General features: G+C 39.1%; 1 protein-coding gene across 2 annotated transcripts in view; it reads left to right on the forward strand.

The window, feature by feature from the left end:
- The window catches only part of CTNNA1 (catenin alpha 1), a 215,254-nt gene that overhangs the window by 29,234 nt on the left and 171,291 nt on the right, over positions 1 to 14,729 (forward strand). For both annotated transcript variants that reach the window (XM_037800817.1, XM_037800818.1), the window contains one exon: positions 2,548 to 2,743. In XM_037800817.1, the coding sequence (XP_037656745.1) occupies positions 2,548 to 2,743 (196 nt within the window). The remainder of the gene's footprint in view (positions 1 to 2,547; positions 2,744 to 14,729) is intronic.

Genomic DNA, 14,729 nt, shown 5'->3' on the forward strand with positions numbered 1-14,729 from the left:
GTTTCTGGTTGATTTCACTCAATGTAATGTCTACTTTCTATCATTTTGTCTTTTGGATTTTATATGTCATATCTTACTTTATTTTTATTTTTTCTCTCTTTTTACCCTTACTGATAGTCTTTACTTCTCCAAACCTCCCTCTCCTGTCTTTTCCTATCTACCTAAAGTGTTCCCTTTAGTATTTCTTGTAGAGCAGGTATCTTGTTTACAAACTCTCTTGGTGTCTGTTTGAGAATATTTTAAACTTTCCCTCATTTTTTGAAGGACAGTTTTGCTGGGTATAGAATTCTTGGTTGGCAGTTTTTCAGAATCTTAAATATATCATACCAACTGCCTTCTCTCCTCCATGATTTCTACTGAGAAATCTGCACATTGTCTTATCAAGCTTTCCTTGTATGTGATGAATTTCTTTTCTCTTGCTGCTTTCCGAATCTCTCTTTGTCTTTGACATTTGATAATCTCATTAAGTGTCTCGATGTAGGTCTATTTGTATCTATTCTGTTTGGGGTACACCATGCTTCTTGGATCTTTAATTTTATGTCTTTCATAAGAGATGGGAAATTTTCAGTGATTATTTCCTCCATTATTGTTTCTGCCTCTTTCCCCTTCTACTTCTGAGACATCCATGACACATATATTCATGCATTTCATGTTGTCATTCAGTTCCCTGAGACCGTGCTCATATATTTCCATTCTTTTCCCTATCTGTTCTTTTGTGTGTAGGATTTCAGCTGTTCTGTCCTCCAGTTCATGAATCCTTTCTTCTGCCTCTTCAAATCTGCTGTTGTTTATCTCCATTGTTTTTTTTATCTCTTCTGTTGTGCCTTTCATTCCCATAAATTCTTCCATTTGTTTTTTTGAGCTTATGACTTCTTTATGGTCACCCAGTGTCTTCTTTATATCCTTCATCTCTTTTGCCACATTTTCCTTCACCTTGTTGATTTGATTTAGCAGATTTGCTTTAACATCTTTAATTAGTTGTTTCAGCTCCTGTATCTCATTTGAAGTGTAAGTTTGTTCCACTAACTGGGCCATATCTTCATTTTTTTCCTAATGTGTCTTGTAATTTTTTGTTGTCTAGGCAGCTGGTTTTCTTGATTACCCCAGTCAGATTTTTCCAGACCAGACGGGCCTAGCGTCTCAGGAGGAAAGTGTGATCAGTATCAAGTTTCCCTGAGGATGAGACCTAGCAGGTTTTCAGACTTTCCTGTGAGGTCTCAAGAGTCTGTGCTTTTCCTATACCATCCAGCAGGTAGTGCTTGTCAGCCCACAGCTCCTTGCTGGTGTAAAGAGTCCCTATCTTGGCCAGGGGCCAAGGTTGTCAGAAGCCAAGCTTAAGTTGTTTCTGGTTTTTTTTTTTTTTTTTTTTTTTTTGCTCCCCCCCAGGCCCTGGGTCTGAATTCTCTGCGGGAAGGCAGCCATTTGAGCTGGGCCCCATCCCCCTTTTCTTAGGAAACATACACCCTTTAGGGAATTATCTCCTACATTTGAATTCCTCCTTTGTCTCTCTGACTGTCTTAACTCCACCCTTGCCTGGGTCAGCCCTAACAATTGAAAATGCCTGAAGCTTTCTTAAATAAGCTACTTAGATTAGGAGAAAAGAAAGGAAAAAGAGGGAAAGCCCCTTTTCAGAGTCAGTTCCCAGCCCCCCAGTTTCGCTGGTTGACCAGAGTTGGTACCTGGTTCTCTGTGCCCCTTTTCTTGGTACACAACCATTTTCCAGTATTCTGAGCTCAGCAGTCTCAAAAAACCTCTGTTTTTATTTATTATTATTTTTTCCTTAGGGTTGCTTTCCTGCTTGCTCCGGGTTTATCTGTGCTTGTCACTTGTATTCAGTAGTCCAAGGTTTTCCTCAGTTGGAGCTTGGTTGAGTTACTTTTCTTCATTCCTAGTAGCCTGCTTCTTTTTCCCACAGGGAAGTCTTCCAACTCAGCATGCCATGCCAGGCGGGAAGGGGTGCAAGCTCCTCAGTTTGGGGAGGTTTACTTACAGTTCTGTGCTGCCATATCATCCGTTCCACCCACTCCAGGCTTGTGTACAATGTGTGTTGTCACGGATGTCCCCCAACAATTGTTCCACACTATTTCCTAGTTGTTCCTGGCTATTTACTAATTGCTCTGTAGTACTAACTAAATTCTACACCTCTCTTGCCCTCTTCAGGGTTCATCCATATTGTCACATGTATCAGAACCATATTTGTTTTTATGGCTGAATAATATTCCATTGCGTATGTATACCACAAGTAATTCTTTTTAAATTCACAAAATCAAACTAAAAACCTAATGGTCATATTTGAGAAATTAAAATATTTACTGTTTCTTATTTTATATAATGAGATTGCTAAATTGTTTTGGAAACAAAATGTATCTTTAACATAGGTCTTAAATATAGAGAGTTATATGTTATTTGTTAATGCTTAGTGCAGTCTCATAAATGCGATGTTTCATTTCCTGTATGAATAATTCTGTTATCATTAAAGATGTCAGTCTTTCTGTTATTTTCATTTTTAATTGACTGCAGTTTAATTTTTAAAAACAAAACTTTTAGGTTACAACCCTGGTGAACACCAATAGTAAGGGGCCCTCTAATAAGAAGAGAGGTCGTTCTAAGAAGGCCCATGTTTTGGCTGCATCTGTTGAACAAGCAACTGAGAACTTCTTGGAGAAGGGTGATAAAATTGCAAAAGAGAGTCAGTTTCTGAAGGAGGAGCTCGGGGCTGCTGTGGAAGATGTTCGAAAACAAGGTATGTTAATAATGCTTTTTTCAAATAGAGAAGGAGGCCCTTTGAGAAACTGAATCCTTGGAGACTTTTGTGATCAGTATTCTCATTCTTACACATGCCAGTTGCCCAGTGACTTCTAAATTCAGTTATTGGAGACTTATTGAGTTGTACTGGGTCATATTTTAATTGGGAAAGATGCATACAGAGGAAGATCTTTTTGTAGAATATGAACCCACTTCTGTTGGATGTTTAAGCAATAGTTAAATCCTAGAAACACAATTTTTTTAAAAAAAGTTCAGTTTTATTAAATGCAGTTTTATTGAGGTATAGTCACATAACATACAGTCTTCCAAAGTGTGCAGTTATTCACAGTATCGTCATATAGTTGTGCATTCATTACCACAGTGTTTGAACATTTTCATTACTTCAAAAAATAAAATAAAAATTAAAATGAAAAAGAACATCCAAAATATCCCATTCCCCTCCTCCCCCCCATTGTTCATTTACTTTTTTTAAAATACAGTTTTATTGAGATATGTTCACACACCCTGCAGTCATTCACAGTTATTTACAGCATCATCATACAGTTGTGCATTCCTCACCAGAATCAATTTTTGAACCTTTTCCTTACTTCAAAATAAAGACAGATGTAAAACAACACCCAGAACTTTCCATTCCCTTCATCCCACCCTATTCTGCATCTCATTTTTGTTCCCATTTTTCCACTCATCTGTCCATATGCTGGATAAATGGAGTGTGAGCCACAAGGTTTTCACAATCACAGTTACACTGTGCAACGTACATATTTATACAGTCATTTTCGAGAGTCAAGGTCACTGGGTTGCAGTTCGACAGCTTCAGGTATTTTCCTCTAGCCATTCCAACACACCAAAAACTAAAAAAGTGATATCTATATAGTGCATAAGAATACCTGCCAGAGTGACCTCTTGTCTCCATTTGACATCTCTCAGCCAGGGGTGGAACCTTATCTTGTTTCATCTCTCTTTCCCATTTTGGTCAAGAAGAATTTTTCAGTCCCACGGTGCTGGGTCCAGACTCATCCCCAGGAGTCATTTCCCACGTTGCCAGGGGATTCGCACCCCTGGGAGTCATGTCCTATGTAGCAGGGAGAGCAATGAGTTCACCTGCCGAGTAGGCTTAGAGAGAGAGGGGGCTGCACCTGAGCAACAAAGAGGCTCTCTAAGTGGGGGGATCTAGGCATAATTATAAGTGGACTTAGCTTCTCCTTTGGAGTAACAAGCCTCACAAGGGAAAGCCCCCAGATTGAGGGCTTGGCACACCAAATTGGCAGTCCTTAATGTTGGCAAGAAAATCAGCAATAACCCAGTTGGGGAAGTCCCAACATTTCTGCATTTGTCCCCAGTTCCTCGGGCGGTGGGGGGGGGGGGGGGGGCCTGCAAATAGAGTTTTACTCTCTGCCCATGTCACTCTGGGATGTATTGGGATTTCACCCCAGCCTGTACAAACTCACCAAATCCCACTTTTCCGTTCAAAGCTCTGTGCACCTATGGTATTCAAACAAACTGATCATACAAGTTAAATTATCTAGTGTGCTACAGAAAATATAGATCCTGCACCAAATAAACATCTCCTCACTTGGTTTCGCACAAAAGTTGTCATTTTAAAAGCCAGTCAGTATTGTCCTTTACCCTTTGGCCTGATTTGCCTTAGTCCTAACCAGATGTGCTTCGTTCGTATCTCTAATTGAATCCTGAACTCTTTTTCAGCTCTTTAAACAGTTGCCGTATAGGGTGATACTGACATTCATAGCTGCCAAGCTCTAGCTCCAAGTCTCAGATGTCACATAGATACCCAAAGTTCCAGAGACCAACCAGGTTATACACAACACAAGGAGCTCAGCATCACAGGGTTTAGAGATAATTGTTACAACTCAGGAATAGATGTGACTGCTGTAATTGCTTACAGTCTAGGGACCATTACAATAAGCATTCCCCTGAAAAGCTGTGCTCTAAGATTCGGTTCTCAGAGTTTGCTCATTATAGTTAGTCCATATTAGAGAGGCATTATAAAGTTTGACCTCTGGTTTCTGGCGTACCTCACTTGAAATGCTGTACTCAAGATCCATTCACTTGGTTGTGAGTCTCAGAGTTTCATTCTTTCTTGTAGCCGCTCAATATTCTGTTGTATACATATACCACAGTTCACCATTCTATTCCTCAGTCGATGTACCCTTATGCCATCTCTGTCCGTTGCAAATCGTGAATACTCTCTCCATAAACATTAGTATGCAAATGTCCATTCGTGTCCCTGCTCTCAGATCTTATAAGTATATACCCCCTAATGAGGTTGCAGGACCTTATGACACCTCCATACTTAGCTTCTTGTGGAACCACCACGCTGTCCTCCAGATAGGCTACACCATTCTATTTCCCCACCAACAGTGAATACATACATCTCTCTCCTCAAGTTTTCTCCAGCACTTGTATCCCTCTGTTTATTTTTTCCCTGCAATTTTATAGGGATATATCCAAGTACCATACAGTCATCCACAGTGTACAATCAGTTGTTCACAGTACCATCATATAGATGTACATTCATCACCACAGTACGTTTTTGAACAATTTCATTACTCCAACAATGTTGTAGTGTCTTTTCATTTCTGGCATAAAAAAGAACACCCAAATAATTCCATCTCCCGCATCCTACCCTATTTTTCACTTAGTTTTTGTCCCCATTTTTCTGCTCACCTGTCCATACACTGAATAAAGGGAGTGTGAGCCACAAGGTTTTCACAATCACACAGTCACACCATGTTAGCTATGTAGTTATACAGTTGTCTTCAAAAATCATGGCCACTGGGTTGCAGTTCAACAATTTCAGGTATTTCCTTCTAGCTATTCCAACACACTAAAACCTTAAAAACGATATCTATATAGTGCATAAGAATGTCCACCAGAGTGACCTCTCGACTTCATTTGAAATATCTCAGCCACTGAAACTTGATTTTGTTTCATTTCACTTCCCCCTTTGGTCAAGAAGATTTTCGAATTTCCACGTTGCCTGTCCAGGCTCATCCCTGGGAGTCATATCCTGCTTTGCCAGGGAGAATTTTACACCCCTCTGGGAGTCAGGTCCCACGTAGGGTGAGGGCAGTGAGTTCACCAGCTGAGTTGGCTTAGCTAGAGAGACGGCCACATCTGAGCAACAAAGAGGTTCTCTGGGGAGACTCTTAGGCACAATTATAAGTAGGCTTAGCCTCTCCTTTGTAATATTGAGCTTCATAAGGGGAAGCCCCATGATTGAGGGCTCAGTATACCAAATTGTCAGTCCTCAATGTTTGTGAGAATATCAGCAATAACCCAGGTGGGGACGTCCAACATTTCCGCATTTTTTCCTAGCTCCTCGGGGAGCCCTGCAGAATGCATTTGTTTTAAAGCAGTTTAATTTTCTAGTTCAGGACAAATTTTTTTTTATTCCGTTTTATTGAGATAATATTCACATACCATAAGTGTATAATCAACTGTTCACAGTACCGTCATATGGTTGTGCATTCAATACCCCAATCTATTTTTGAACATTTTCCTTATACCAGAAACAATCAAAATAAGAATTAAAAAATAAAAATAAAAAAGAGCACCCAAATCATCCTCGCATCCCACCCTATTTTTCATTTAGTTTTTGTTCCCATTTATCTACTCATCCATCCACACACTGGGTAAAGGGAGTGTGATCCACAAGGTTTTCACAATCACACTGTCACCCCTTGTAATCTGCATTGTTGTACACTCTTCTTCAAGAGCCAAGTCTACTGGGTTGGAGTTTGGTAGTTTCAGGTATTTACTTCTAGCTACTCCAATACATTAAAACCTAAAAAGTGTTATCTGTATAGTGCATAAGAATGTCCTCCAGAGTGACCTCTCCACTCCATTTGAAATCTTTCAGCCACTGAAACTTTATTTCATTTCATTTCGCATCCCCCTTTTGGTCAAGAAGATGTTCTCAATCCCACAATTCCGGGTCCAGATTCATCCCCGGGAGTCATATCCTGACTCCCAGGGGTGTAAATCTCCCTGGCAACTCAAGATTATCACTCCAGGGGATGAGTCTGGACCAGGACAATTTTTGAGCTTCCTACTGAGATCATAATGGCTGTTTACGTCATTGTCATATGTGGGAAAGTTTTGCGTCCCAACCTCTCTTGCTTTTTGTAATGAAATCCCCAATAGTATTATAATGTGAGTTTGTCCAGATGTTCACTGATTCAAACATTTATTTTCAAAATGCATTTAATTGTTACAGGTAACTTTTCATTTTACCGTCTCCATGTTGCTTGTTTCAGAAGTTTCTCTTGCAAATCTGAAGCAATCATGGTATACTATGTACCCCATCCCCACCAAAAATCCACAGATTATTTGAATGCATGTCACATTTGTGCTTTCCTGTTATTTTTATTTATATCTAGAAAATCATTTATGTGGCTCTCTCCTACCTAGTTCGGCTTTGCAGTTATTTATGATCTTGATCTATTCACTATAATTTGTTTTCTCCTGCAGAAAGAAAAACACTAAAAACCAAATATAACTGGCTTCTATCATCGTTATCATGTCAAATATGAAAGGCTGAAGGGCCTTGCTTTTTTCCTTGCATTAGTTTTATCTTTGGAGGATCTTGATAAATGGTGATGAAACCTCTCTGATCATTAATAGAACAAAATGTATGTTATGAATCTGATTAAGCACAAATTGTTTAATCAGCCAAGCCTTATTGGCCATGTTGTTGAAGCTGTTTACTTATCATTTGAAACTCTGTGGTGGTGTTAAAATATGTCCACAGATTCTTTGACACCGCTTATTTCAGAGAGTAGAGCCTGATTTTGCCCCCTGGTGAATGTGGTTCTTACTTAGAGACTGGCTTCTAATGAAAAGAATGGTGGAAGTGATAGTATGTTCCTTAGAAGGTAAAGTCATGAAAAGGGTGTAGTGGCTGCCAGGCTTCTTCTAGGGGATTACTTCCTCTGTGGGAAGTTACCTGCCATGCCAGGAGGACACTCAGGAAATCCTGTGGAGAGGAACTGAAGTCTCCCGCTAGTACCAGGTTGCCAACTGTGTGAGTAGACCACCTTGGAAGCAGATTCTCTAGTTCCAGTTAAGTCTTCAAATGACAGCCCAAACCAACCCTGAATTTCTGACCTGCAGAAAACTTTGGGAGATAATAAATGTTTGTTTTAATCTACCAAGTTTTGGGATAATTTGTTAGGTAGCAATAGATGATTACATAAATACCTTTGGAATGTTTGACTTCAGTGGTCTTGAACATTTATATAAAACTCTGACCTTATTACTCTTAATTTTAGTGGTATATAAAACATAAAACTGAGACACAGGGGAGCTCTGACTCACCCAGAGCAATTTAGCAGATTGACTGAAGAAGTAAGATTGGAATTCTTTGTATTTAAAATCTTGTTTAACTGCTGGACCACCTACTTGGTAAATAATGTGTAAGAGTGTATCTTTGTCATGAATCAGTGTTAACTACTTTGTGTCTGGGATAGGAGTCAGCAGTTTTTTCTGTAACGGCTAGGTAGTAAATATCTTAGACTCCACTGACCGTGTAGTTTCTGTTGCAAACTATTCAGCTCTGATGTTTTGGGAAAGCCACCGTAAACAATATGTAAATTAATGGACTTGGTTGTGTTCCAATAAAATTTATTCACAAAAAGAGAGTGGGCTGGATTCGACCCACAGGCCTTAGTTTGCCGACCCCTGATCTAAGGTTTTCTCAGGCTGTTAAAGGTATATGCTTACAGTTTTCAAAATATTGTTTTTGTATTTATTTACAACACTTTTGAGACAAAAATTAGACCTTCTGTATCTTTGGGTTTGTACATGCCCTGTGCTTCCTGTGCAATCATAATAACCAGAAAATTGAATCTATACAGTTTTGTGGCATAATTTAACTTTCTTTTTATAATTGTCCCTGCTTATGTGAATAGTAAACATGAGCCTTAAAAAGTGGACCAAAACTGCTGTAATGCTGTAAGTGGGGTAAAAACATTTAGATGCGTAATACTCAAGAGTCGTTTTACCTCAGGATTAGTGAAGCGGCATCGAAACTGTTTCATTGTACTACGAATCAGTCCAATTTAGTTGTTGAGTAGCTTCCATATATGGACTGAAGCATGCATGTGCCTCTTAGATATGCTCCTTTCTCTTGTGGGGGACCTCCTCATCCTGGTTAGATCATTCTCATCCCGTAATTTTTCTTTCTACCTCTTATCACAGTGGTAATTAAGTACTTGGTTGTTTTCCTTTCTCCAAGCTCTAGGAGGATGGGTTCTGTGCCAATCTGGTGACCGTTTTCTGTGGCATCTAATAGGGTACCTGCTCTGTGCTAGGCACTTAAATGTTTGAGTAAGAGAATTAACTGTACTCTCCAAAGAGCATGTGTAAAAAGGCTCTTTTCCCAAAATTTGAAATGAGTCCCCCCGCCCCGTGCCAAATGTAAATGCAGGGGTTGAGGTGAAGAATCTTACTTTTAAAAAAATTGAAATATAATTCACATACCATAAAATTCATCCCTTTAAAGTGTACAATTCAGTGGTTTTTAGTATATTCACAGAATTTTGTAGCTATCACCACTATCTAATTCCAGAACATTTTTTTTTGTGTCCAAAAGATACCTCATGAACATTAGCAGTCACTCTCCATGCATATCTGTTTTAACAGTATGTAGAAAAAAGTAGGAGCTGCCTCTGGGTATGTAAATGTATTTTATGAATCTTGAATAGGGCTCTGACCAGAAAAAGAGGGCCTTCAGCTGGGTAAGGGACATCTGAGGAACAGAGATGGAAGATGTAATGAAGCGTATTTGATAAAGGAGACGCATTAAAGAGGACCAGCAACGGTAAATTCGAAGTAGAATGATGAGGAATGGATTCAACTAGAACAGGGTTTTGAAGTCTGTTAGTTACAGTTCACATTTGGATCTCAAAGACCAAGATAAGAGACTTGGCTGTGGCATCAGTAGCTAATGGGCCTTTCTGGATGGGTGAGGGAGGAGATGGCCCAAGGTATGCCTTTGTGAATACCTGCCCTGTTCTGGTGATGTTCCGCTCAGTGAAGTGTTTGAATAGATGATCGGGCAACAGTGGTTTTGTTGGGAAGAAGCTTGTGTCAGAGAAACCAGAGTGGGGAAAGGGCTGGGTGACAGTGTGTGGTCCCTGATGAAGATGTCATCTTCCTTCTCCCTTTGCCTGGTGACATGCAGAATGTCTTCCAGCAGCCAGGAGGCTGCTTTTTCTCTTTTGTCCCAGAACTTATAATCAGAATACAGGGCATGACATGTAAATTAATAGCACGAGGCTGCATGTCAGTGGCAGAGGAACGGGAGGGTAAGCACTGGGATTGAAAAAGCTTCCCCAAAGTGTTAGAACTTGAAGTGGTCTTGAAGATGGAGGAAGGGAGAGGGGAAAGCATTTAGGTAAAAAAGAAATAAAAATAGAAGACTAGGCAAGATGAGGATGGGGAACAGTGGGGCCCTGGAAGGAGGGCTGTCATGCTGATACTGTTGGTAGGAAAGATTAGAAGGAGAGAGGTTGGAGTCGGCATTTAGAGGACTTGGAATGCCAGTTGAAGAAGAGAGGACTATTAGGGAATTGACAGAATCAGAGAATGCTGTGGTTGGAACAGTTCTCACAGTTCAGATGTTTTAGGTTCCCATATGCCTGAATGTATCCAAAACTGCAGGACTCACTACCTCAGCAAGCAACTCTTTCCCATATTGGTTTGTTTTATTTTTAAAGCTTTTCTTTTCTTAAGTTTACAACATGCCTCCTTAACTTTCTCCCTGTTTTAAGAAGTTCTGCCATCTGAGCAAACAGCATATTAGTAGTGTTTGAGGGGCGAAATGGGTTGTGAGAGAGCCCAGCTGTCAGTCTGGGGACCTGCTAACGAAGGAACTGCTGTAACAAACTTTGGAAAAGGAGGAAGAATTGGCTAATTATCATGCAAATTAACTGCCAGGTTGGCCTGTGCAAATGACTGATCGCAACAGACAAAATTAAAGAACCGGATATTGGAACACTTAATTTATTTTCCTGTGACACTGGTCATTTAGGGTGTGTGTTGAGGCAGTGCGTGCTATTAAGAACTCCAGATGAATTACCTAAAATTAGAGAATATTCTTTCTCCTTAGCTTAGAGCCCTTAAGATTCTTGAAATTGGGTAGAATGATTCCTTCTAGTTTTTCTTCCTTTTCTGAATTGTTTTAGGTATTCTAGTTTCCTTTGCCTTTCCATATAAATTTTAAAATAATCTTGTCTATATATACAAAAAATCTGGGATCTTGATAGGAAATATATTAAACTTAAACAACAATTTGGAGAGAATTGACATCTTTACTATGTTGAGTCTTCCAATTCATGAACATGGTATGTCTCCATTTATTTAGATCTTTTAAAAAAAATTTATTGTATCAGTGTTTAGCATAGAAGACCTATGCATGTTTTGTTAGATTTATACCTATTCATACCTATTTTTTTTTTTAGCCATTGTGAATGGCATTTTATATTTAGTTTTGTATCTCCTTCTAAGTCCTTTGCTAAATGCATGTAATTTTGCCTAGTGTTAATATTATCTTTTTACAAAGATAACACTAATTGCAGGCATTTTTAAAGGATTTAGTATAGCCTTTAAAAGCTACGTACTTTATATTGCATCGTTTCCTTATTATCGGACTTACGTTGTTTGTATGTTTTTGATATAAACAAAGCTGTAGTGGGTGGACACTATTGTACATGTAATGTTTTCCCTTTTTTTTTGGATTATATCCTAAAATTCATTTCTGGGGGTAGGAATGTAGTGGCATAGAGCTTTTTTTAAAAATTGAAGTATAATTTACATAATACAAAATGCTCAGACCAGTAATGCTTGATGAAGTTTACATACATGTATATATTCATGACTACCATCTAGTAACTTCCCTCAGGGACACAGGTTTTTTAGGGCTTTTAAAATGTATTCCTAAATTGTTCTCCAGCAGGGTAGTATCACCAGTTTGCTGATGTTCACATAACCTCACCAGTTACAAAATACAGAGACTCAGTTCAAAATTGTTGATGTGCCAAGGGAGTTTATGAGCTTTTGTTACTGGGAATTCCAGGGGTACAACTGAGTTCATGCATGGCTGGATCTGGGGGCTTAAAAGAGGTGGCATGTTCTTCCTCACTTGGCCTCCATGTATTTTGGTTTACCTTTATTTGTATTTATTCATTCATTTATTTTTACCTTTATTTGTATGTATACACTTTGCATATTGGACAATATAACCACCACTGGTTTGAAGTGGTCACCCTAAGCTTTGTCATCCCAGCAGAAAAAAGAACCTTTCTCCTTTAGGTCTGTTTCTTAGTCCCAGAGGAGTCTGATTTGTTCCTTCTGCTTGAGTCATGCTCAGTACTGTACCAGTTTCTATGGCCAAAGGAGCTGTATAGCCAGCTTGGATCACCAGGAATGGGGGAGAAGTTCTCCAAAGGAATAGGGTATATGAAAGTGACATGGGATAGAAAAGAAATGATCCCTCTTGACCAGTATTGCGATGGTACCCTTAAAATCTTTTGCTGTCTATATAGGTGTAAAATGCTACTTCCTTTTTAAAAACTTGTATTTCTTGGTGGTAATTGTCACTGAACTTTTTTTTCATGTTTGTTCATTAATATATCTGAAACATATTGGTGGTTATGAGAGTCCTTAGGGCAATGATAGATATCTATAAACATTAGTGCTACTTTGCCTATTGATTTGTTGAAGCCCTGCTTGTTGTTTTTTGTGTTGGCTGGAATTCTTCTTAGGTTTTCAGTGATTGAACTGTGGCTCATTAGGCCAGAGAACCTGATTTTTTAGATTTCCCATCACTAGCAGAGGTAGAAATTGGAGTGAAAAATCAAGAATTGATTGTGTGTGTCTCTATCTTCTTTTTAAATAGTGGGACAGGACTTACCGTAGTCCTGGAAAAGGTAGTTGAGATCTGTTGACTAGCACAAGGATTGCTTATCAGACTATTTGGTTTGATCTTTATTCCATGACTGCCATCCCCACTGATCATAGCCTGTCACCTCTTACTTATGTGCTGTTATTCATGTGGTGGACAACATGAAAACATCTAGACAACTCACTGCAGCCTCTTCTCCTGGGAAAGACATTTGGTAGTGATACTTATACACCCCTATTTCCCCAGTTGGTTGGGAGGTGAAAACAGAGTTAAGTTCTTTTACTGAATATATTTGTCCAGTAAATAGAAAGCAAACCCCTTAATTTTTGGCTTGTAGTCTTATTTATGTTTAAGCAGTATCTGTCATAAGATTTCTTTGAAGCCTTATTCTTTTCAAGTTCTGGCTTTTGGATCACTATTACATTTCAGGTAAACTTGGATGATAGTATAAGTGCATTGTCCTTGAGTAGAACTAAGGACTTTAACTTACTGAAAGTAATCAATGTTGTTCAATTCTAAATCTCAATCATTACATGCGCCATCTTTTCCATAGAAAGTATCTTGTCAATTTTGGAACAAAAAGCAGTATTTATTGGTATGCTGAAACAATGGAATTGAAACTATTGTGTCTGCTAGCATCTGGTTGATCTTAGTACCTATTCTGATTTGCTAATGCTGCAGTTAAGCAAAATACCAGAAATGGATTGGCTTTTATAAAGAGGGTTTATTTGGTTATGGTTACAGTCTTAAGGCTTTAAAGTGTCCAAGGTAAGGCATCAACAATCGGGTACCTTCATCGAAGGAAGACCAGTGCCGTCCAGGAAAACCTCTCTAAGCTGAGAAGGCCTGTGGCTGGCATCTGCTGATCCTTGGTTGTGTTCTAGCTCTTCTCTCAGTTCTTGTGGGTTCTTCAAAATGTTGTTCTTGGAGCGTTTGTCTTCTCTTAGCTTCACCAGAAGAAAAGTCTGCTTCCAACGGCTGTCTTCAAAATGTCTGTCTCAGCTGCAGCAGCGTCTGGGCCTGCGTGGCTCTTTTTTTTTTTTTCCCCAACTTTTTTTAAAAATTCAGTTTTATTGAGATATATTCACATACCATACAGTCATCCATGGTATACAATCAACTGTTCACAGTACCATCTTATAGTTGTACATTCATCACCCCAATCTATTTTTGAACATTTTCCTTACGCCAGAAAGACTCAGAATCAGAATAAAAAATAAAAATAAAAAAAGAACACCCAAATCACCCCCCCCACCATCCCACCCTATTTTTCATTTAGGTTGTGCCCATTTTTCTACTCATCCATCCATACACTGGGTAAAGGGAGTGAGATCCACAGGGTTTTCACAATCACACTGTCGCCCCTTGTAAGCTATACTGTTATACAATCGTCTTCAAGAGTCAAGGCTACTGGGTTGGAGTTTGGTGGTTTCAGGTATTTACTTCTAGCTATTCCAATATACTAAAACCTAAAAAGTGTTATCTATATAGTGCGTAAGAATGTCCACCATAGTGACCTCTTGACTCCGTTTGAAATCTCTCAGCCACTGAAGCTTTATTTCGCATCCCCCCTTTGGTCAAGAAGATGTTCTCAATCCCATGATGCCGTGTGTGGCTCTTTTTAAAGTACTCCAGTAAGTCAATCAAGACCCACCCTGAATGGGCAGGGCCACACCTCCATGGAAATTATCTAATCAGAGTTATCATTTACAGTTAGGTGGGCCATATCTCCATGGAAACAACTTAATCCAATATTCCAACCTAATCAACACTAGTCTGCCTGCACAAGATTGCATTGAAGAACATGGAGTTTTGGGGAACATAATACATCCAGTCAGCACAGTACCTAAAGTTGATTTGTGAGCAAACTGTTTTAACAATTTTGTTGGACAGGTATCTTCTCAGCTTCTTTAAATCTTGAAAGCACAGAGTTATCCAGTCAGAGAAAAATGGGCAGTCTCTTAGGACATTGTCATAAAGGAATAGGCAATGGGGGTGTTTATTATTGATATTAAGAGACATTCTTTTATCCCGGTAA

This window comes from Choloepus didactylus, chromosome 13 (assembly GCF_015220235.1).
Source record: "Choloepus didactylus isolate mChoDid1 chromosome 13, mChoDid1.pri, whole genome shotgun sequence".
NCBI classification, from domain to species: domain Eukaryota; kingdom Metazoa; phylum Chordata; class Mammalia; order Pilosa; family Megalonychidae; genus Choloepus; species Choloepus didactylus.